The sequence below is a fragment of the Aethalodelphis obliquidens genome, unplaced genomic scaffold (genome assembly GCF_003676395.1).
Source record: "Aethalodelphis obliquidens isolate GAN/ISIS:26980383/991018 unplaced genomic scaffold, ASM367639v1 scaffold7, whole genome shotgun sequence".
In the NCBI taxonomy this organism is placed as follows: Eukaryota; Metazoa; Chordata; class Mammalia; order Artiodactyla; family Delphinidae; genus Aethalodelphis; species Aethalodelphis obliquidens.
Window position 1 is genome coordinate 48,422,929 of NW_020837951.1, and position 23,815 is coordinate 48,446,743.

The following is a 23,815-nucleotide window of genomic DNA, read 5'->3' on the forward strand; positions in this document are numbered from 1 at the left end:
AGTGCACAGTGCTAGATACAGAGGTACATACAGATACATAGATTTCATTTCATCCTCTCAACTGCCTCAAGAGGTAGGTCCCTTATGATGCATACTTTACACCTGAAGAAAATGAGACTCAGAGAATTTAAGTAACCTGTCCAAGATCACACACTTGTGGTTGACAAGGCCCAGCTCTGAACTGAGGTCTGTCACATTTAAGAAGACATACTGCACTCTGAGTTTTGGGTCTGCCTTCCACATCCATATGCCTTGAACTGGGGGCCTTGAGTGCAGGGATTGTGCTTCATTTGACTTACACCCCCAGTTCTAAACATGGTATCTGGCACACAGTAGATGCTTAATGGGTGTTGGCTGAATGAATGAATGAACAGACTAGACCCCATAAGGAACAACTAGACCACTCAGCAACCACCCTTTGTGGCTTGGCCAGTGGGTCCCCACTTTCATCATCTAAGTCTCCAAGATGGCCAAAAGACAGTTCCTCACATTCTCTCATTCAGGGACTTTGGCCAACTGGCCGTGGAGCTCCTGGACCAGTCCTACAAGCAGGATGAGCAGCTGGCCATGAAACTGCTGACGTATGAGCTGAAGAACTGGAGCAACGCCACATGCCTGCAGCTCGCAGTAGCTGCCAAGCACCGTGACTTCATCGCACACACATGCAGCCAGATGTTGCTCACGGACATGTGGATGGGTCGGCTCCGGATGCGCAAGAACTCAGGCCTCAAGGTCAGTGAGTCCAGAAGGCCCTGTTGGCTATGAGGGCCAGAGGGCTGGTGGGAGCTTTCCAAGCCAAATCTGCAGTGGTAGTGGGCATTCTCTTAACTCGGGAGGGTGGTTCTGAGCCCCAACTGTGCATCAGAATCTTCTGTATAATGGGTTGTTTTTTTGAATACAGAGACGAGGGCCTACCCCAAGTTCTGCTAAATCAGAACCTTTAGAGATGGCATGCCTAGACAGTAATATTCTCAGAAGATCCAAGGTGATGGTCACACAGGGGTACCATAGGAGGTATCATTTGCTCTGTCACAAGCCATGCTGCACCAGGAGACACTTACTTAGGCAACCTTTCACCTCCATGTGAGCCTGAACGCCTTGGCCCCTCCTTGGCACCATAAAGAGACATTGGCTCTTATCAGCTGTACTTTAGAAATTTTTTAAATGAAATAAAAATGAGATAGATTTATATGTAAAGATGTTGCTAAATAATCCTGATCTATTTTTCATTGAAGGAAAACAAGTTGCAGACCAACAGGTAGAGCCTGAGTCCATTTCTTTGGTTTTTTTAAAGCATGTACATGTATAGTTCTATTTGTACAACTTCATTTTTTTATTAAAAAAAATAGAAAGGATACACAGTAAATTGTTTGTAGTAGTTACCCCTGGGGTTGAAAGTATAAGAAATAGGATAATAAGTGGCTTTTGATTTTTTGTTTTCTTCAGTGTTTTACAAGCAAAACATTAAACTGAGAGAATTTTTTAAAAGACCAAAAAAATGGGAAGGGAAGATGGAAAGAATGTTTTAAAATGCTTTATCTGTTTAGAGTCTGTGGCTGTTACAACTGAAGCCAGCCAGGCTTATACTTACCTAGAACTACCTGCTCTAGGTAACTCTGAGGTCAGCCCAAAATAAAAGGGCCACCAGACCAGAGCAGTCTGCTGAGGCCACCCTGATTGAACCAGCAACCCTCCCCAACTCCACCCTTTCTGTGGGCTCTTGGCCCAGAGTCACAGAAGGGTTCCATGAAGTGGGTCATGGGCATTCCATCACTACACTGCAAACAATGCCAAGCCTGGCTCTCAGCTCTGAGGACAGGGTGTCATGTCCCCTGAAGACTGCCAGGCATGCCACCTGAGCGTTCCCAGGCCTGCCAGGCACCCTTAGTCAGGGTCACCACTCTCCCCTTTCCCTTAGCTGCTCTCAAGTCCCTGGGCACTCGAGCACAGACTGTCCCTGCCTCATTACTTGAGAATCATTTTTACTTATCCTTCATGGCCTCTCTTAGCCCCTCACCTTGGTATACTTTCTTCAGGGAGGGTTGTATTCAGAAGCCTTGTACACAGAACCATTTTAGGACTGAGGGAAGAGGTGAGAGAAGATTTAGGAAACGCAAATCAGATGTCAGTATTATCATTCAGAAACTTGGTCCCTGGAAATAGAGAATGAAATTATTGCCCTCTCATGAGAAAAGCCAATGAATTTAGTGTCATCACGTGGAGATTTAAGCATGTGGTTTATAATGAGAGAAATACAGTGCTGAGCCTCCTGGGGCATTTGTGCAGAGGGACTCTCATAGTGATACAGAGCCCACGTGTGTGGGGGGGGTTTCTGTTGGATAGTAGCAAATGCTGGGGGATGCTCTAAAATGAATACAGTTTTCCTACATGGACTTTCTCAAGGTCAACTTAGGACAGTATTTTTTACAGAGATAACCAGGTGACACATAATCAGTTCCACTTGGCATATTAATAAATAAATGCCAGTGGACGTAAGTATGAACTGACTTCACAAAGTGCCATCAAGTGACTCAATGGGAATCTGGATTTTTTCCCATTTTTGCCTTGGGTAGAATCTTTTTCCTCTGTTTCCCTCATGCAAAGTAGGTGTTAATTGGATAAGATGTATTTGGATAAGATGCTTTGTTTCTCCAAGATCAGACTGAGCTACTGTGAGTTAACAGTTAACAGTTCCCAGTCATGTGGGCAGAAGTGACCCTCTTAGCATGGATGTTCTTAGTTATTCAGATATACAGGTCCCCACTGTGGGCACACCCAACACTCATACACCCTCACATCACACACACACAGACCCCACCCCCCAGGCTCTCTGATTCTAAGCAACCACCCTTATCTGAATCCTTTAAATGTGATTATTATTATTATCATTATTATTACTTTAGGTAATTCTGGGAATTCTACTTCCTCCTTCAATTCTCAGCTTGGAGTTCAAGAACAAAGATGACATGCCCTATATGACTCAGGCCCAGGAAATTCACCTCCAAGAGAAGGAGCAAGAAGAACCGGAGAAGCCCACGAAGGAAAAAGACGAAGAGGACATGGAACTGACAGTAAGAAAAAAACTATTCAGTTATTGTCAGAGGGGAGAACCCCTAATCCACCTCTCCCATGGATATGGCTTAAGATTTAATAACTCTTGAGGTCAGCTTCCCACCAGGTACTTTCATTTAAGTATTGAGACCAGGTTATTACAAAAGTGTCCTCTCGGGGACCTCCCTGGCGGTCCAGTGGTTAAGACTCTGTGCTTCCAATGCAGGGGGCACAGGTTTGATCCCTGTTCGGGGAACTAATAAGGTCCCACATGCCTCATGGTGCAGCCAAGAAAAAATAAGTGTCCTCTCTGTGCACAAATAACGTAACTAAAGGGACTGATTCGAATCCTTCAGCCAGGTAAGCGGCACTCAACAACCCAATGAAATTCAGAAGCAAGACACCCTGAATTTTCCAAACAGGCGACACTTTATAAACAACAGGTGATGTGGCAGTCTTAGCACACGAAGAAGGAAAGGGAATCTGATTTGGGAGCAGCTGGCTCCACTGAGCTGGAGCCGTTGTGCTGATCAGAAGCTAAGCCTTTATCTGTCTTCGAGGTCAGGCTCACAAATACAGCACTAATTGAATTTTGGGGTTTGTATGGAAGGCTTTTATTAGCTCTTCCTGGTATAATTATAGAGCATGGATGGTTTGTTCTGTAGGGGGAATGGGGCAGCTGGGCATGGGACAGCTTCCTGCAACCCCTGCTGGAGCAGCATGACTACCACTGGATTGTATCCAAAGTCTAAAAACATCACATGCTATTAAAGGGACAAACAAGGCTTCAGAGCTTTGGAGACATAAGGCAACAGCTCCACAGGACTTCCTGGATACCCCCCACCCTCCCCACCACCCTGACCAATTACTGTGACGAGCCAGAAGAAGCTGTTTGGGGAAAAAACAAAAATTGGTTTTGCTCAGGTGACAAAAGGCCTTGGCATTATTATCCTAAGTGGGACCACCCTGCGAATTGATTTTCCTCCAGATAAACACTATTTCCTTCAGTAGGTCCTTCCTAAAGATCTATTTGCAGGCACATTCCCAGACCCAAGTACAACAGGGGCTATGCATCGGGCCACTCTTTGGATTGATTAATCATTCACTGCTTTTGACTCACTGAGTTCAAGTCCTATGTTTGCTTTCAGTTTCAGGATCCTTATATAAATTAGTGGAGGAGTCTGCTTTCCTCTATGACAGGATCAAATGACTGTCTTGCCTAAAGAACTTACCATAATTTTGGCCTCTGAACCCCTTCAAGGATAGGAAATGATATTTTGATCATTAGCAGAAACATTGGTAGTAGTAATACCAAATCTTCATTGAATGCTTCAGCAGAGGGGTAAAGAGTGTGCGCTCTGGAGCCAGAATCCTGCCCTGTCACCTACTCACTGTGGGACCTTGGGCACAGTTTCTTAATCTCTAACATGGGAATAATGACATTATTATTATTACTAGCTCACAGGTACATGTAAACTATGTAACAAGTGTGCATGTAACTAATGTAGACTGGTGCCTAGCACATGGTAGATGTTTGCTAATATTGCTATAATGGTGCTAAATGCTTAACCATACACTTACTCATGGAATCCTCACAACAAGCCCACAAGGTAGGTACTATTGTTATACCATTTTATAGATGAGGAAGCTGAGGCTCAAGAGAGGTTAAATGGTCCAAGGTTACCCACCTAATTAGTTGCAAAGCCAGGATTAGAACCCAGGCATGCAGACTCCACTGGCCATGCTTTTACCTGATAAAGCTAAGGGATGCAAAGAATTTCTTCCTAGTCTCAAATGTAGGAGCTCAGCTGGTTTGGTCCACCACGTAGTAGAAAGAATCCAGTAGGGACGCATGGGCCTCCTGTGTCAAGTATGACATGGCCTTGACATTGGTGTACATCCTAGGAAGGCTCAAAGAAGGAACCTAGGAAGGTAGCCAGAAGCTAAAGCAGTATCTTTCTGGTGGGTCTGAAGGAAGATAACAAAAGAGGCAGCTGCCTCTCCTGCTCAGTCCAGAGTTTTGAGGATCTGATCTTTCAAGAAGCCACAATAAAAGATGCATCTCTGGACTAAGAGCAGTCTACTTCCCAAATAGCCCCCGCCGTTGTCTACTGAGAACCCAAGTAGAAGACACCACAACAGCGTTACTGCCTGAGCTGATTCTCCACAGGCTGAAACAGCAGGGAGAAGGAAAGGAAGGAAAGGACTTATGGGCTGGCAAAGTCAGGGTTGGACAGCACTTGTTTTTAAGGTGGCACTTTCTTTCACCCTAATGACAAATTCTGTTACTGCTGGACCACTGGTCTCAGCTCACCCCAGACAGGATTGGAGAATACAGCTTGTTGACAACTCCACTCCCTTCATAGCATTGATATTTGAGCTTCTGTGTTAAACCAATATATCCTCTCTTGGAATGGAACATTTTCCCTTGGCCCTTCCAAAATTATACATGGAATATCAGCTTCAGTTTGCTTCACTTTAGTAGCCTTTAATAGCTTAGTTCACCTCAAAGGATCTTTCCCAGACTTGACATCTGTGTCTAGCCAGCAAAGATTCTGAAATCCATATCGTGCAGTCATGTCTGTATTTGACCCTGTTACAATCTGCTTTAAGAAATCTAGGCTAAGGAAATGTTTGACTACTGGGAAAAGAAATCAACAAAATCAGCAAGTTACGCTGCTTAAGCTGGAATTAATGAAATGTCGAAAATGCTTTACTTAAACCATGAAAGACAAGCCTCTTAAAAATGCACTCACTTTGAAATATTTTTGAACAATAAAGGCAAAATAGATTGTTCTGTTTTTCACTTTGTTTTACCTGCCTTGCTAGGTAAGTGTCTTGAATTTTTCCTAATAAAGCCTCAACACATCCACGGACCCAGGGCATTGTTACAACTCTGTTGGGAAAGCCACCGTCCCTAGAGGTTACCCCAAGATGCAATTCTCCAAGATGCCTAAAACCCTCCAAGCTGCCTTTACTCTCATCTAATTGTGTACCCAAATGGTCTTGTATTATTGAGCATATAAATAAGCAGAATAGAAGTAGGATAATTATGTTACATATATTATAAATTATAGAAGAGAAATATCATGTAACTTCAGAGTTTCCTGAGGTCGATGATCGATATTTATAGAACCCTATTGCTGTCTAGTGTGCTATATCCATCACAAAGATTGACTCAGCTCACTGATCAAAATAAATTCTTAGATGGGCCATAGTATGGAATCTTACCTATTCATTAGTTCAAGGTACTTTTCCAGCCAGAGAGTCCATAAAGGAATGGAAGTTACCCTTTCCCGAAATCCTATGGTTACAGGTAAATCATTTGTTGATTGTTACATATTTGAGTAAAGTGGATATTTGAGGCAATGACAAAAATAGTTGAAACTAATATATCTATATTGTGGGTAAGGTAGTTTGAAACCAGAATTATCTAGTTGTTGTCTCTGTTATCAACTTCAAGGTAAATTATTTTGGTAATTAGATCTGCAACTTTAAACCCATATTCCTATACTTTTTCTTCTCCCAAATTCTTATCTGTCTTCAGTAGTTATAAGGTTTTACCCTGTTCTCACACTTAATAAAAATTTCATTTCCCAAACATTGTAGAACGAACCTTGCTTAGAACAATATGGAAAGAATTAAAGCCAAGAAATTGTGCTGTAATAGGTGCCTAATATCATACTTTTTTTTTCTTGTGAGAGATCCCAACTAGATCATTTCAGTCACGAGTACCCGAGAAGGTCTTAGTTCACTTTAAAGACCAGCTAATCTTTACCGAGCACTTATTACGTTCCAGATGCCGATTGATTTGTAAACCTACCCTCTATCAGGTGCTATTACTACCCTTATTTTACAGTTAAAGAAACTAAGTCTCAGAGAGGTTAAAAGAGTTGCCCAAGGTGCCACAGATTCTAAGTGTCCAGGGTAGGACCCAGTCCTTTTCTGTGTCCGCTTTTTCTCAAGTTCTGCCTTTTTTGTGATGTTTAATTGTTGTTGCCGCTTCTCCTGTCAGAAATGAGGAGGAAATAGTGAATTCTTAAGGAGACTTGTAATAACTTGGGAGATTAGGGCCTTTTCTGGTCAGCCCTGACTTCCAGTCCCATCTGGTTGACTCTGCCACGCAGAGGAAGGCAGTGTGCCCAGGAATCACCAAACTAGCACCAGCAGTAATTCAGGCTTTACAGGGTTTGAAATCAGGGAACCGAGGCATATGCCTAGGAGTTGGGTAGACATTCATAAGTTCAGGCACTACAGATAACTTAACCTCTTGAATATTCAACACCTTCGGATAAATAAGGTATTACTAGTCCAATTTACCCTTGACTTAAGAGTCGTTAGCATGAGTAGAGAACCCAGACCTGCCTGTTTCATGATACATAAAGGGAGAGAGGGGTTGGGAGGAATGATAGATTCCTGGCCTTTCCAGGTTACGCTCTTTCTGTCTCTCAGAACTCTGGGTATCTTCCAACAGCTCATCTTCCAGAGGTTCCAGGCTGGAAGAGAAGAGAATGGTCAAGAAGTATCCCTAAGGCCTTCCATCCCAGGGAAAGGATACATAGATTCTATGTATAATGCAAATGCACACTTAGGGAAGGCACAATCTCTAAATCTCTGGGGGCCCTGAACAAAGCTGTTAGGTTCTATGAACACACTTTCCCCATCTATAAAATGAGATACATGTTGAAACATGTTCTGCAGAACCCTGCTGTGATGGTATTGGTTCTCTTCCACTGTAGGCAATGTTGGGACGAAACAACGGGGAGTCCTCCAGGAAGAAGGATGAAGAGGAAGTTCAGAGCAGACACCGGTTAATCCCCCTGGGCAGAAAAATCTATGAATTCTACAATGCACCCATTGTGAAGTTCTGGTTCTACACTGTAAGCATCTTTCCTTTTCTCCTTTTATTAAAGGAGAAAAGGCCACGAAGAGTCAATGTCAGTTTCTCACACACCTGGGTGGTTTCTTCTACAAGTCATTATATAAAGACCATACAGGCAGGAATAATGGCTCTGTGACCTTGCTTTTTCCTGTAGCTTTGCAAGATTTGTGGAGTCTGTGAGGCAGCTTCCACAGCTTCTACATTTCTCCTCCTTGCAGAAAAGAAAGGAAATGGTAAAAGTGAGAACTAGCAGAATAGAGGTGAGATGAATATGAGTCTAGTCTAGAAGGGAAGTAGAGGTCCTTCTACAAAACGCTTCCCTTTTCTGGATGGATGAGCAATGGATCAGAGTTGCCCATTTTAGACACCAGCCCTGGGTTTGGGGGGACATTTGGTGGGTAAGGGCTGAGCAGAGTGTTAAAAGGAAAACCACTAAAGATGGGGATCAGAAGTGTGTAATTACTCCCAATCCGGTATGTCATCAAACAACCTTTCTTCCTCTGACACCGTTAAACAACATGCAAACCAAAGCAGCAAAAAACATGCAAAGCAACCTACAATCACAGCAAATACTGTCCAGTAAGCACACCCTGCAAATATTTTCTGCCCACAAGATAAAAGATTATCCCTGAAATAGCCTCCTCATATGGGAGAAATGGCCCGTCTGCCCCTGTTTTTCATGATGTTTTAAGCTTAAGGTGAGCTTTGACCCAGGTCGTCTCTGCTGCTCTCCAGCCAACGGTGGAGCTGTGCCAGATGAAAGATAGTGCATCTGTATTTTTGGCCTTTTTCACAACCAGCTCCACACCAGTCACTTGAGTCAGCAACAGGATAATCTGAGTCTGAGGCCGAGATGACGCAAATGACCAGATGAGGTCCTTTTTGTGTGGTCCTGTATGCTAACACTCAACGCTGGCTTTAAGCCAGGCTTTCCCAGCCTCTGCACGATTGACATGTGGGGCGGAATAATTCTTTGTTGAGGAGGGCTGTCCATGCGCAGCAGCATCCCCGGCCTCTGTCCACTAGATGCCAGTAGCAGTCTCCAGCCCCCAAGTAGGAAACCAAAATGTCTCCAGACATTGCCAAATGTCTCCTTGTGGGGTAAAACTGCCACAAGTTGAAAACCAATACTTTAAAGTTTGGTCTTCAAAGAGGATGGGAAATTATTAAAATACAAATATGATCTTTTTAGTGAAGTAAAAATTTAAAGTTTAAATTTATTAGCATTAAAAAAAATCCTTCCCCCCTCCCCAAAAAAATAACTAAGGCATGCAGAAATCATTTCTATTTATCTATTGCATGCAGATATACACTATTTTTACCTTGCAGAAAACAACAGAGTGGTGGCAAGCATGGACTTTGCAGTCAGACAGCCTGAGTAGAAATCCTGTCTGGGCCTCTTTATTATTGTGTCATCTTAAGCAAGTTACTTTAGCACTACGTTCCCAGTTTTCTTAAGATGGGGATAGTAATAGTACCGACTTTATAAGGTTTGGTAAAGATTAACTGTGTTAAAATATGTAAAGCACTTAGAACAGGGCCTGGAACACGTAAGCACAATATAAATGTAACTTGTTATTCCTAGGCTGGTCCCATTGCAGAGCAAAGGTCAGTGTTTTATTCATCCACCCAGGCAACAATGATAAACTATCATTTATTGAATACCTACCTTTCTCTTATATTAGACTGCTTTAATTGTCTAGGACAGAGCGTGGCAAACTACAGCTAACAGGCCAGACCCAGCCCACTGCCCATTATTGTGGCCCGTGAGCTAAGAATGTTTTTTACATTTTTAAAGAGTTGAAATAAAATCTACTGAAGACTAATTTGTGACACATGAAAATTACATGAAATTCACATGTAATTCATGTGTCCATAAAAAAGTTTTCCTGGAATACAGCCAAACTCATTCATTTACCTATAGTGTGGGTGCTTTTGTGCTACAACTGTTGAGTTGATTACTTGCGATAGAGACCATCTGGCCCACAAAGCCTTAAAAATTATCTGGTCCTTTACAGAAAATGTTTACAGACTCCTGATCTAGAGCATGAAAGAAACCAGTAGTAGTATCAAGAATTATCTATCACCTTTACAAATAGAATACTAGCATCTCTTACCCTTCCAAGGCATCTCTTTTTTTCTTTGTCTGAGTTCAGTATTAATTTTACTTCCTTGATTCCTCTAGTCCCCATTTACTCAGCTGAGGCAATTTGTTAGCCCAGAATGTTTTTAAATCACAGATGCCTTGCCAGTGGTTCTGAGCCTTGGCTACGCATTAGAATCACCTGGAGTGCTTAAAAAAAAACAAACCTGAGTTCTATTTAATCGATACGTTTATCTACTTAAAAAGATGCCTGGGTTCTTTTCCTGGAGATTCTGTTGACATTGTTCTGGGGCACAGCCAGGACATCAGGATATTTCAAAGCTCCCAAGTGGTTGTAATGAGTAGCCAGGGATGAGAACCACTGCCCTAGACAAAGGGCTGAGTTTTCAGCCTGGTATTTCCAAAACTTCCATGATGATAAGGGATTGTGTTAGAAATGCAAATTCCTGGCCCTATCACAGACCCACTAAATGAAATCTCCAGGGAGGAGCCCGAGCGGTTGTGTTTAACAAGCTTCCCAGGTGAGTCTTGTGGTCTGGGAAGCTTGGGGCATACTGCTTTTCTTGTACCATATACTGCAGGTTGTAAGGCTGTCCCTTTGAGAAGTGGGGCCCACGTGTCCAGCTCCCTTCTGTATGGCTGACTGGTTACCCTCCACAAACCCATCAGACTGGATGCTCCAGTCATGTCTGATTGTGTTTCCACAATGATTTTCAGAAATCCATATGTATTGACAAAGCCTCAAAGAAGTAAATGGAGATGCGGAGTGTCAATCTTTAAAGTCCCCAGAGATGCTTAACAGTAAAATGCAGCTTTAGATCAAAGGGCCCATTTGCTTTTGGTTGTGTGTTTTTCTGTAAGAGTAGTTCCCAACTTGATTTCCCAAAGTGTCCCCTTCTACACTCCCAAGGTTCTGAAAGGTAGGACACACCTCACTTCCACATAACCTCACTTCCATGTCTTAGCAAGTTTCCAGAGGAGCAGGTTGAGTCCTCTTCTGTTCCAAGAATAAAGGAGGCAGGGATCCAACTGGCTCCCAGACCAGTTTGTGGTGAGGGCCTGTTTCAAGTGCCCAGCTGGAGAGGATGCCAGTTCAAGGTGCAAAGTGGTGCCAGGTCAGAGGGCACCGGGTGTGCTCTGGGCTTCTCCAGCAGGAACAGACTCCTTCCTCTGCTAACACGATGGGCCCCTCCACGCTCTAGTGGCAGTAGGAAAAGGCCTGGGAAGAAGCGGGGATGGCCAGGCCCCACCAGGGATCCCCAGGCAGCTTCAGCAGGCTTTGGTGCTCGCATTTCATACTTTAGGAGTCAGGCACCTTGGTTAATGGTAAATTTATAAAAATATATAAGCAAATAAAATACAAATTCTTATAGGATTCCCACTAACTTAAGAATCACAAGGTTCTGTTTCTTTTCGAAGCTATGGCATTCTACACACAGCTTGTTAAAGCTTACAGAATATATATGTGTGTGTATATGTGACTATATATTCACACACACACACACACATTAAAGCATGTCATGTTAGGGTTATCTGCAGCAAGGCCCCATGAATGTTAGCGAGTTCTAAGATAGGTTTCTTCCAAGGCAGCATCCAATCCTCTGTTGTACCACTGAAACATGTTTAAAGCCCTATTTTTGGAAGTCCGTATTTTGAGAGTTGTCCCAAAATATTATATTGTAGCTTGTTTATGGAAAGAAAAGCATTGTAGAGTAACTGATTTAAAAAATAGGCAGGAGCTAAAAAGGATGTTCGTGGAGGAGGCATAAGCAATGAGGTCAATTTAAAAAAGAAAAAAGAAGATGAGAGGTATGAGTAGTTAAGGGGGGTAAAAAAGGAAGGAAGGACTGAGGTAAGAGGAAGCGAGAGGCATAGAAGTTTCTTGAAAAAAGAGGTGTATAATAATATCAGTCACCATTCATTGGGCCTCTATACTGTATCAGGAGGTAGATGCATATTCCCCTCCCCCATCCTTCTGAAAGCTCTACAGGGTCGGTAGCAAACATCTCCATTTCACAGAAGGGAGGCCCAGGCAGGCGAAGTGATTTTACACAAAAAGATACAGCTGGGATGTACTTGAGCCAGGATTTAAATCCAAGTTTCACTGACTTTGCGTCTACATTCCTTCTACCAACACTAGTCCTTCTGCCAAACAAGTATATTAGACCTGTGTTCAGAGGAGAGAGGCAGATTGAAGGGGTTATTTAAGTACTGAAATGAAGAGGTTCTGGAAGAGTTGTGTGTGTGTCACTGGGCCTACCTGTGACAAGAGAAGATAATGCTTTGGAATGTTTTGTAATGAACTGAGTAAAATGACAAAACCTGGGCAGTTAACAAGGCCCACTGGAAGCAGTGGAATTTGGTCCAACAAAGAGAAGGAAGCAACTAGAAAGAGAGAAGGATTTCAGGTCAGAAGGAGGCTAAGAGCATATTTCACCGTTTATCCACTGAAGTCCTTTCCTTGTGTTTTGTAAAATACAGAACTCACAGGGACTAGAGAGTGGATGCCAGTGTATAATGGTAAACAGGAACCATATGAAACGATTTACACTCTAAACACCATCCTACACGCTTTCACATTGAGTAGACTCTTTTCAGGTGAGGTTTTTCACAACATGCTAATGATCCCGAAGAGGGTGGGGTAGGAACTGAGGCATGGTTATAAATGGTGGTCCTTGGGCGGGGCGTATACCAAAGTGAATCTCTCAGGATGGGGAGGAGGTCTGCTGATCCTCCAGCATCTATGCAGCTGCCGTCTCACTTTCATACGTGATCTCAATTCAACTCTGATATATGCCCACCCTTCAAGAGATGAAAAGTTATATCTCTGTGTCTATAAATCCATCAGTGTAATAGTGTCTCAGAAAGTACCTTTGACTCATATTAAGGACCTATGTATTCATTTATTTTTTAAATGAGAAGGGGGAAAAAAAGGAAAAGGGAAGAAATAAGAAAAAGAAGAAAAAAAGAAAAGGGGGGAGGATAAAAAGGAAAAGGGGGGAGAAAAAAGAAAAGGGGGATAAAAAAGAAGGAAAGGGAGGAAAAAAGAAAAGGGGGGAGAAAAGGAAGAAAAAAGGAAAGGGAGGAAAAAAGGAAAAGGGGAGGGTAAAAAGAAAGGGGGAGGATAAAAAAAGGAAAAGGGAATAAAACAGGAAGAAAAAGAGAAGAAAAGAAAAAGGGATTTAAAAAACAGGAAGAAAAAGAAAAGGGGAGAGAAAAAGAAAAGAAGGGGAAAAAGGAAAAAAAGCAGAAGAAAAAAGAAAAAGGGAAGGAAAGAGGTCCGTTAGTAGAGAAAGCAGTGTTTCTCTAGCTCTGCAGGGCCACCCGTTCCCCTGTCTCCCAGCCAGGCTGCATCTTTCTCCACCTTCTAAGCTGCCTCCAGGGCTCCAGAATCATGCTGTATCTCCAAAATTCTCAAGGTCTCAATCCTTTTGCCCACACCATATCCTGTTCTTTGCTACCTAAGCTCCAAAGAGTGCCGATTTCAATAAATTCACTCTTAGCTCCTATTCACAGCCCCTGAGGCCCCTAAAGGCAGCAAGTACCTTACTCGGCCTGAAGCCTTGCCTAGAAAAGGCTTAACTTCTATGCCATTGCCCCTAGGATGAGTTTTTTTCTCCAGAGGCTCCTCAGCCCCTTATGTAAGAACCTCACTAGCCCTCCTATACTCCACTCATCTAGACGTACCTGAGTTGTCCAGTGGCATTCACCAAACCTGAACCCTGAGGAGTTTTCCTGGGACATCCAGCAACTCAGCTAGTTCCATCAGGGCTCAACCTGCAGTGCTAGTGCCTCCTGAGGATTAAACCTTACTCCAAGCCACAGTCGGCCTTACAGACTCATTCTTTCCTATAAATTGCTTGTCTTCTCTTGTTTTGTTCAAAGAAGCAGAAACCAGGAAGGAATATCCCAGCTTGGATAGGGCAGGAAAGTAGTGCCTGGGATAAGAGGTAAAACCTTCCCAGGGTACCGCCAAACCAAGCACATTAAGATAGGAGAAAAAAGAAGACATTAACATAGAAGAGAATTAAAGTGGGGCTCCAAGAAATTCCGGGCTATTATTTATGTTGGTTTGACCAATTTACACGTATAGCATGTGTCTGCCTTTTAATCTATCTGGCATTCATTAGGCAAAAATTCACTGTGCTGTCCTAGTTCAAGGACCCAAAGCTCATGCATGAGCAAGAGCAGCCCCTGAGAAAAGAGGTTCCATTTTTAGCCAAGAAAATACGAGAAACAGGGAATTGCAAAACAAAATGGTGCATCATGACACATAGGTACGAGCAAAGTACTGGGACGCAGAGACACGCAAGGATCAAAAGGAAGATTGTATATCAAATTATTTCAAAATCACAGTCTTTTAAACTTCTTTTGATCGTTTAGAGCCTAGAAGTTCATTTCGTCGTGAATTCCTAGTCCTGCTTGCTGACCTTGTTGTGTCCTGACTCACAGTGGCCTGGCGCAAGGGCAGGGCTCCCAGGTCTTCGCAGCCAGAGCACTGTATTGTGTTTCCTTACAGCTGGCGTACATCGGATACTTGATGCTCTTCAACTATATCGTGTTAGTGAAGATGGAGCGCTGGCCTTCCACCCAGGAATGGATCGTCATTTCCTATATTTTCACCCTGGGAATAGAAAAGATGAGAGAGGTAACTGCTTTCATAAAAGAGAACAGAGGAGAAAGACAGTGGTTAGTTACATCTGTGGATAGAGGGGATCATGGAACACTCGGGATCCAAGTTAAGCCAGAAACTATTTCTCTAACACTGCCACAGAAATAAAGGACTTGGCTTCCACAGCTGCTGACAGACCTGGGAGGCTTCAGTGTGTGTTTATAGGTTGTCAGTCCATGCATGTTTGGGATCTAGTCTGTTTTCTGCTAGAGTTATCTCTTACCCCAAGAAACCCTCCAGTTGTCTTCAACACTGTTTACACCTCTCTTTCCTCGTCCTGATAAACATGACTTTAAAATTTTTTCTACTTTAAGAAAGTTTTTTTTAATCTTTAAATTTTCCACTTTTAACTCCCATTGCAACCCCTTACTCTGTGTCTCTTTGGACACAGTCCACCAATACCTATGATTCTGCAAATGCATTTCAGCAGCTCTAGGAGGAACTATGCTTTCATTCATTAATTTATTCCCTGGTTTATTCCTTCTCAACATTTATTATGTCCCTGCTGGGCACCAGCCTCTCTACCAGCCCTAAGTGAATTGAGCATATTTCTTGTCCTTCAGGTTGAGGATGTGGGTCCCTCTCTTCTCCCCCCAACGCCATCGCATAAAAGGAGCCATCAAAATGCCACCCTCCTGTGACTTGAAGTCAAAGCTAGCCTCGGGTCATCAGATTCAGAGCCATTAGAATAAATGTAGTCAAGCAATAATCCACCAGAGGGCTCTGCAACCCTGCCCAACAAGCTCCCAAAGCCCATTCCCAAGCCCACAGGGGAGGCAGGCTTGTAAGTTATAATGATTCCTCTGCATTTCTTACTCCCTGTCAAGTCCACTGCATTCTCGAGAGCTCTGGAACAACCCTACTTGCTGTACTACAGTGAGTAGGAAAATATATTGAGCTCCATAGAAAAAAGGATTCCTACAAACCCACAAATTCACCCTTGCCTTCATTACTAAGGTTAAAAGGGCCTTACTCTCTTAGGGCTTAGCTCTAGAATGTTCTCCTCCAGAGAAAAAGTGGGATCATTTTTTTTAAAAAAGCAAACATGTATAAATATTTAGAGCCCTTCCTTGGGTTTTTTTAACTGCTTTGGGGGTATTTAAATTCTAACCAGCATGCCCCTATCCTGAGAGTACCATTTTATAAGGGACTGGATTTTTTTTTTTTTTTAAGTGGCTGCCTTTGCCTCATTCCAACTAGTTGTCTACTCTTAGGCTTTCCCATTCATAATGTCTTCCACTTCCTGACCACTGTTGTGCATTTCCCATTTGTAAACTGAAAACAGTAATAAATTCGCTTTGGTCTTTGTGTAGCTCTCTGAGAACTGAGGCCGCAACTGCTGAGGGCTCTGTTGCTGTGCAGCGCCAGCTCACTGGCTTTGTGATTTAAAGCCCAGATGCCTATTCCTTCCCCAGGACAAGCAGAAAAGGGAGAGACTTGAGCAGGGAGACTGGAATCTCTCCAGGGACTAGACTGGAAGAAGACAGGGAGCAGTCTGTACTCCACGGACTGTTCTGGAAGAGGCTGCCAAGCCGGCGGGCTGCCAGGAATCTCCAGGCTGGCTATCCATTTCTCCTGAGGCGGCATATAACAGCGGGGAGAGCAGGCTTTGGAGCCTGGGGTCAGCGGGGGGTCAACCAAGAGTCCTTGTTTCCGAGGAAGCAGTGGGGCGGGAGGCACTGACCACCTAAGTATCTGACCTTCCCTTCGGCCCAATGAGGTTGCGCCCTGGCCCCTCACCCCACGTCCCTGAACCCATTAAGGACATGCTCAGGCGCCGAGCGTCCCGCCTGGTGCCTCCTCACAGCACGCGGGCCCTCCAGACCTCAGACGCAGGAGCCTGGAAACAGGGGAAAGTCTGTAGGCTTCCGCGCCTCCGGGGACATAGGCGGGCGCTGTGGTTTCTCCCGGGGCCCGCCCCTTCCGGCATACGTACTTCTGCGCGCAGTCAGCCAAACAAGCCCGGTCATCACGTGATAGCGCGTAACTGCCCCCGGCTGCGGGTAGGCAGCTTCTCACGTGGGGCCTCCTCCCCGCGACTCGTGAGGGAGGTGGCGCGCTGTGAAGACATCTCCACTGCACAGGTATGGGAACCAAGACCCAGGAGGGATTGAGCAATTTTTCTGCGTCCCACAGCTAGAGAGGAGAGCTGGGTCTTAAACCCGACTGACCCGGCCCTAGGCCCACGGCTCTTTCCACTCCCCGCGAGGTTGCAAACTGAGACGCTCCCCGGATCCTTGGGATCCTAAGAGAGACCTCACCCCAGCCACTCTGCTTTTATCTCTTTTTACGTTGAGATTTCAGAAAAATACTTTAACTATTTAAAATACATATACATATATACTATAAACCTTAGGCGAGTGTGGGCAAAGGGTTAGAGAAACTCTAAGGCATTCCCCACCTCAGCACGTACGCTTGTGCACAGACAGGTTTTTTCCCCTAGTTAAGGTGGAGCCTGGGTGGGAAGCCATCAGGACAATAGCTGCTGCAGGAATTCTTCATGGGTAGGACAGTGGCTCCCAACCTGTGGTCACCAGCATGACCTGGGAGCTTTTAGAAATGTAAATCCTCAAGCCCCACACAGGCATACTGAAGCAGAAACTCCAGGGGTGGGGCCCAGGCAACTGTGTTTTCACCAGCCCTCCAGGTGATTCCGATGCATGCTAAGGGCTAGGGTTTAGGAATGAGGCACTAGAGGATGAAGAATGAGGCTGCCACGTGGCTCCTGGTATCTTGCTCAGCCTTCCAAGCCCCAGTCCTGACTCACTAAAACCTCCCTTCCTTAATGTTTCAGGCCAAGGCAAGCTATTAAAGGCACCGTGAGGATTCAAATAAATAGCTGTAGATTAGACCTGGCCCCAGTCTTTGCACTCCTCTCCTTTGAGAGGTCCTGAGTCGGGAAAGGGGTGTGTCATGGCTTCAAGAGGTGGAAGTCTCAGAGGCAAACACAGTGATTCGTGAAGGTAGCCCTACTGTATAGCCTCACCAGGTTCCTAACATCCTGTGGTGCAGAATGGGTGTCAACTCCTGCTATCCAACTGTTCATTTCATAGAGTGTGGAGCAGCAAAAAGCCCCTCTAGATTTAAGATAATTCAGAATACCACCCAGCAGTTAAGATATACAAGGGAGTGGGGAATTGCTATGAGGTGTCTCTGCAACAATCAGTCAACACATATTTCTTGAGTGTCTGTTATGTAGCAGGGCCTGGGAAACAAAGGGTCTGTCCTCAAAGTTTACAGTTATGGATGAGAGGAGAGATGGATGGATGTTGAGAGGGATGCATGGATAGAAGATAGCTAGCTAGCTAGACTGGCATGCGTACGTGTACGCACACGTATACATGCATGCAGAAGATTCCCGTATAGTGATAAAAATCTTCAAAAAATAGAGTAGGATAATGTATTAGTGGCTTGGGCGTGTGGAGACCACTGCAGGGAGGTGGTCAAGGAAGTTCTTCCTAAGAAGGGGAAATTTGAGTGGAGACCTTGAGTATAAGGAGAACCCAGACATGTAAAAATCTGGGAGAAGAAAATGCCCAACAAAAGGAACAAGTGCAAATGTCCTGAGTATGGAATGGATTTGTTATGCTTAAGAGCAAACCACTATGGCCTCAGGGTAGTGAACGGGGAGGATATGGTGGGACATGAAATGAGGCCACTGTAAGGAGTTTGGATCTTTCTGTATTCGTAATGGAAGCAATCAGAAGGCTTAAATATTCAGTTATCACAATTTGCTTTAGTTTTGCTGTTGTTCATATGTCTCTCAAGTCTCTCTCTTTTTTAAATTGAGGTATAATTCACCAGTAAGAAAACGAACAACTCATAAGGGTACAGCTTGATGAGTTTTTACCTACCCATACAACTGTGTAATCACCACCCAGCTCACGGCTTAGGCTTTTAAAGGTCTTTCTGTGTGCTGCTCAGAGAATACATTGAGGCTGGTCAGGCAACGGTGGTGGCAGGGATACCAGTTAGAAGGCTGTTGCAATCATCTGGGCAATGTAATGGGGCTTAGGATAGAGTGGCAACAGTGAAGGTGGTGAGAAGTGGTTGGACTAGGTCGTATTTGGAAATATAGGTAATAGGACATGTTGATGCAGAGGATATGGGTATGAAAGAGGAATGAAGGAGTCCTCCTAAGTTAGTGGCCTGAGTAGCTCAATATGGTGATACCGTTTACTGAGATGAAGGAGGATTTTGGAGATTTGCAGGGTATTAGGAATCAATAATTTTATAGCAAAACCCTAATGCGTGTCTTAGAATTGTAAGGCATCCCAAAGGAACAAACTTAATTGCTTATATACAACTGAGCTAAGCTTAGGCCATCCAGATGAGTAGATACAGGTAGACAAAACAAGCTACTGATATCAGCTAACAGACCAAGCACTTTGCAACTGGGCTGAAAATATAGACAGAAATCAAACCTAACCCCACTCTCTTTCCTGACTTTTAGATTTTGATGTCAGAGCCAGGGAAATTGCTACAAAAAGTAAAGGTGTGGCTGCAAGAGTACTGGAATGTCACAGACCTCATAGCCATCCTTCTGTTCTCTGTTGGAATGATCCTTCGTCTCCAAGACCAGCCCTTCAGGAGTGACGGGAGGGTCATCTATTGTGTGAACATCATTTATTGGTACATTCGTCTATTAGACATCTTCGGCGTGAACAAGTATTTGGGCCCATATGTAATGATGATTGGAAAAATGGTAAGCAGGGTCCTCTGATTCCATGTTATAAGTTCTCAGAGAAGGAGTGGTTATCATAGGAAGAGAGAAATAATTCATTTGGGTCTGCTGTCAATGTCTGAGATGGCCCTGAGGGTGTTTTATTTTTTAATTCCTTTTGAGTGTTCAGAAGTTTGATTACATCTATATATTATTAATACATAACTGGAGGATTAACTATCACTTACTCATTCACTTACTGACAAATATTTATAAACATCATCTATTTTGCGCCAGGCACCTGGGTAGGAGTTGGGTATATAAGGCACTCATTTAATAAGGTAGATGATGAGAGAAAGAGAGAAGTGATTACCATACAGTGTGAGAATGCTGTAACACAGTTGTGTATAAAATACCTCAGGAGCATAGAAGAGAGACGGTTGGTCAGGGAAGCCTTCACACAGAAGTTGCATTTTATATCGGAGAAGGTATGGATCTCCACTGTAAATTTTTAACAGATTCCTTTTTTCTTAATGAAGTTCTGGAAAAACATCTTTCCCTACACAGAGGGGAAAAAAACATAGTTTATTTGAGTTGAGTTAGGTTGAGTTTGAGTTGAACATTAAGTTCTGTCAATATTTTGTGTTTTGTTACATTACTGGAGAATGATATCTGTTGAAAACTAGGTTCCAGAATGATGCTCCTACTTATCTTATTCTTTTAAAAAAAGAATCCCAAGTGCCAAGTTAATACGCTTCCCACATATGGCTGTGGACTTGTTCCGGTATTCCTGGACCATACACTAGTTTCCAGACTTTCTCCATAAAGACTGAGCCCTCACGGGACAGCATCGGTGTAACCCTGGGAAATGCACAAGTAAATCAGCCCCCTCTCCAAACTTACTAGAGGAAGAATCAGAGTCTGATGCTCAGTGCTTTTTATCAGTTACCCCACTTTTCTAAGTGTGTCCCCTTACTTAACCTTTACAGGGCATATATGGAAAAGCCAAGTACATGCATTTTACTATGGCAAACAGCTCTTACTGAAAAATCTCATTCCTAATGTCCTCCACTCCACTCCCATTGTATCAGCTCTTGAAACAGTTGAACAGTTGGTCCACAGATATCCTTCATCATTCTCACTCAGGTTTTACTATTTACATCATTACTGCTTACCTTTCAGTCAGCAAATCAATATTTATTATTATTTTTTGTGTGTGTATATATGTAACTCTACTAAAATGAGTCTTAAATAACAAAAACTCTTCCTACAAAAGCACTGGCAAACTCATACGAAGAGAGGGAGACTTTGAATCTAAAAGGAAAGGGTTATAATACCTTGAGCAATTTATTAACCTCTTTGAGATGCAGTTTACTCATTTCCAAGTAGTAATAATAAATGCATATCTCTTCAGGTTGTGGTGATAGTTAGAAATAACACAGGTTAAGTGGTCAACAGTGTCTGGCTCACAGTAGGTAGTTGATAAATTATATCTGTTACCGTTGTTAAAGTACAATGGAAAAAGGAAAAATCAGTGAGCATACTTACTTGCTATATTCCTAATCCTTTTCTACAAAAGCTTGGTGTTTATAAAACCAGCATTGTTCAGGGAAAATATTACAAAGCCCACTCTAGAGTGGAAAAACTTGAATTCAATAAGCTTAAGTTACTTACCCAAAGCTGAATCCCAGTTCATTTGGGGGGTTTTTGAGTAGGAAACAAATGTGTATCTTACTGTATAACACTCTTACATCATCTTTGTACTTTAGTAATGAATTTGAGATGGTGGTGAAAATTTCCACATCTAAAAGCAGAGTCTCCACTTAGTCTATAGAAGAGGTTTAGGAGAGAGGATCTGTTGGCTTTCCACACAATTTATGTATAAAAATGTGTAGGTGTATGAATTTTCTGGACAGAGGGGACAGACATCTATGAGATTCTCAAATGTGAAATTCTCAAATATATTCTCAAATGGACCCAATGAAAGTGAAGAACTATAACAGCTGCAAAATTAAGCCAAGTTTTCTCATTCTTGACACTATTGCTCTCTTGGACTAGATAATTCTTCGTTGGGGGGCGGGGGACTGTCCTGTGCATCATAGGATGTTTAGCAGCATCCCTGGCCTCTACCCACTGGGTGCCAGTAACGTGTGTGCATGAGCGCGCGTGCACACACACACACACACACACAAACACTTACAACAACAAAAACATCTCCAGCTATTGCTGTATGTCCCCTGTGGAGCAAATTGCCCTCTGTAGAGAACCAGTACATTAGGTGAATACATTATCTGATTGGTTGTTTTTCTTAATTGATCATTACCTTATTTCAATAAATAAAATTGGGAAAGACCCAAACAAGCCAGATATATTAGTTTTAAGAGGTTGAGTCACATTTAAATCCTTGAAATAACTAGTCACACTAATGCAGTAAGATTATTTTCAAATTCATATCTATCTTTTTAATAATGGCATAATTATCCCCAGTTTTGATGAGAATGAAACCTTACCGTGGAGTGAGCAAAAGAGATTGTACTGCAGTTTTTCTACATTCTAACTTATTCTTGACTGATTAGTGAAGTCATTCATAAGTAGAAAATGAGTATATTTGGGGGCTTTGTTTGCTTTCATGGGGCTTTTAAGATAATTAGTTCAGTAATAGAGTCACCGATCCAGAAGGTAGGTAAACTATGCCTATGGAAATTATCAGTGAGCTGGATGGACTGCCAGGATGGAGGCTTAACAAAATATGCCCAGATGTGGTTATACCGAAAGCCCCCAACATTAGAGAGCCCCTGTTAAGTACTAAACAGCCAAGTAACTCACTGTGCCCTGTGGTCTAGGGACTGCAGGCTGCTAAAGTACCTGGACTCATACTGATCAAGTATGATTCCAATTAATCTTCAGATGCAGAATCACTTAATGGAATTCCAACCCCTTTTCTTCATATTCCACTTCTCAATGGGTCTCTAAGCCTAGCACTAAGCTCACTTATATAATGTGGAATAAAAACAACAATAATAGGTTTCATTTACTATGTGCCAAATACCATGTCAGACTTGTCAATCATCATTACAACCCCATGAAATAGGTTTTAGTATCTTCATTTCATAATTGAACAAACAAACTAGGCAAGGAACAAAGGAAGGATTCAGACTCCTATCTATCTGACTCCACAGCCTGACCTCCTTTCAATTCTAATAATAAACTTTTACTGAGAACTACCCACATTAAGTGTTTCACACATTATCTCATTTAATCCTTACAAAAATAATATGCATTATTATTATTTTCCCCACTTTACAAATAAACAAGACCAAGCAACGTGCCCAAGATCACCTAGTTGTTTTTACTATCAGAGTCAAGGTGAAAACTCAGGTATTCTGACACCTGAGGACACATACTTAACCGCTACAGTATATACTCTCCTCTATAGAAACCAACCAAAGGATATTTGAAAGAATGAGACACAATCAGCTCTCTTCATATTGAACCAATTGGACAATTTAGCTTTATTTATATTGAACCAATTGGACAATTTAGCTTTAAAAACAGAGGCGCAGTGGTTGAGAATCCGCCTGCCAATGCAGGGGACACGGGTTTGATCCCTGGTCCAGGAAGATCCCACATGCCGCGGAGCAACTAAGCCCGTGCACAACAACTACTGAGCCCGTGTGCTGCAACTACTGAAGCTCGCACACCTAGAGCCTGTGCTCCACGACAAGAGAAGCCACTGCAATGAGAAGCCCACGCATTGCAACGAAGAGTAGCCCCCGCTCACTGCAACTAGAAAAAGCCTGCACACAGCAATGAAGACCCAACACAGCCAAAAATAAATAAATTAAATAAGTAAATTAAAAAATAAGTAAAAAATAAAAATAGAGGTAGCCAGACCCAGTTCTCGCTAATAATGTCCTGTTTCTGCAGTTCACTCCAACAGATACCAGTTTTTGTATGGAAGCTAAGACTCTTTTGAAATGTATAAAGTTGAGTGTTTGGGAACAATGTTTCTTTGGTTGTTTTGACCCTTTGAATAGATATTACAATCAAGCTGAATGAAAACAGTCCTGAGAAATTAGAACAGTTGCTGTATTTACTGGCTGAGTTTTCTTGGGTCAGACTAGTTCCTAAGTCTCATAAGTATACACCTTCCTCTCCCCACCCACCTTTTCATCAGTCTAAATAAATATAACATGAAGGACCCATTTGTGTTTTCTCACTAATAGAACTTTTTGTAAATAAATGATGAAAGAATTTTATAAGAGAGAGAGAGGTTGAGAAATAGACCCACATTCCCTATAAAACTGTTTCAGCACAGCTGGCTTGTTTACTTTTAAGAGAGTTCTGAGGCCACTAAGTTGTGAAAAGAATAATTAACCAGCATATATTTTTAAGGACAGTGAACAAATACAAATGAACATCAAATTTTGAGAGATTCTTATT

At 42.8% G+C, this 23,815-nt stretch overlaps 1 protein-coding gene across 1 annotated transcript in view; it reads left to right on the forward strand.

Annotated features, from left to right (window-relative positions):
- TRPM3 (transient receptor potential cation channel subfamily M member 3) overlaps positions 1-23,815 on the forward strand; it is a 288,353-nt gene that overhangs the window by 207,039 nt on the left and 57,499 nt on the right. Inside the window, exons 18-22 of the mRNA XM_027105962.1 lie at positions 504-732; positions 2,904-3,071; positions 7,791-7,931; positions 14,557-14,685; positions 19,163-19,414. Coding sequence (XP_026961763.1) covers positions 504-732; positions 2,904-3,071; positions 7,791-7,931; positions 14,557-14,685; positions 19,163-19,414 — 919 coding nt within the window. The remainder of the gene's footprint in view (positions 1-503; positions 733-2,903; positions 3,072-7,790; positions 7,932-14,556; positions 14,686-19,162; positions 19,415-23,815) is intronic.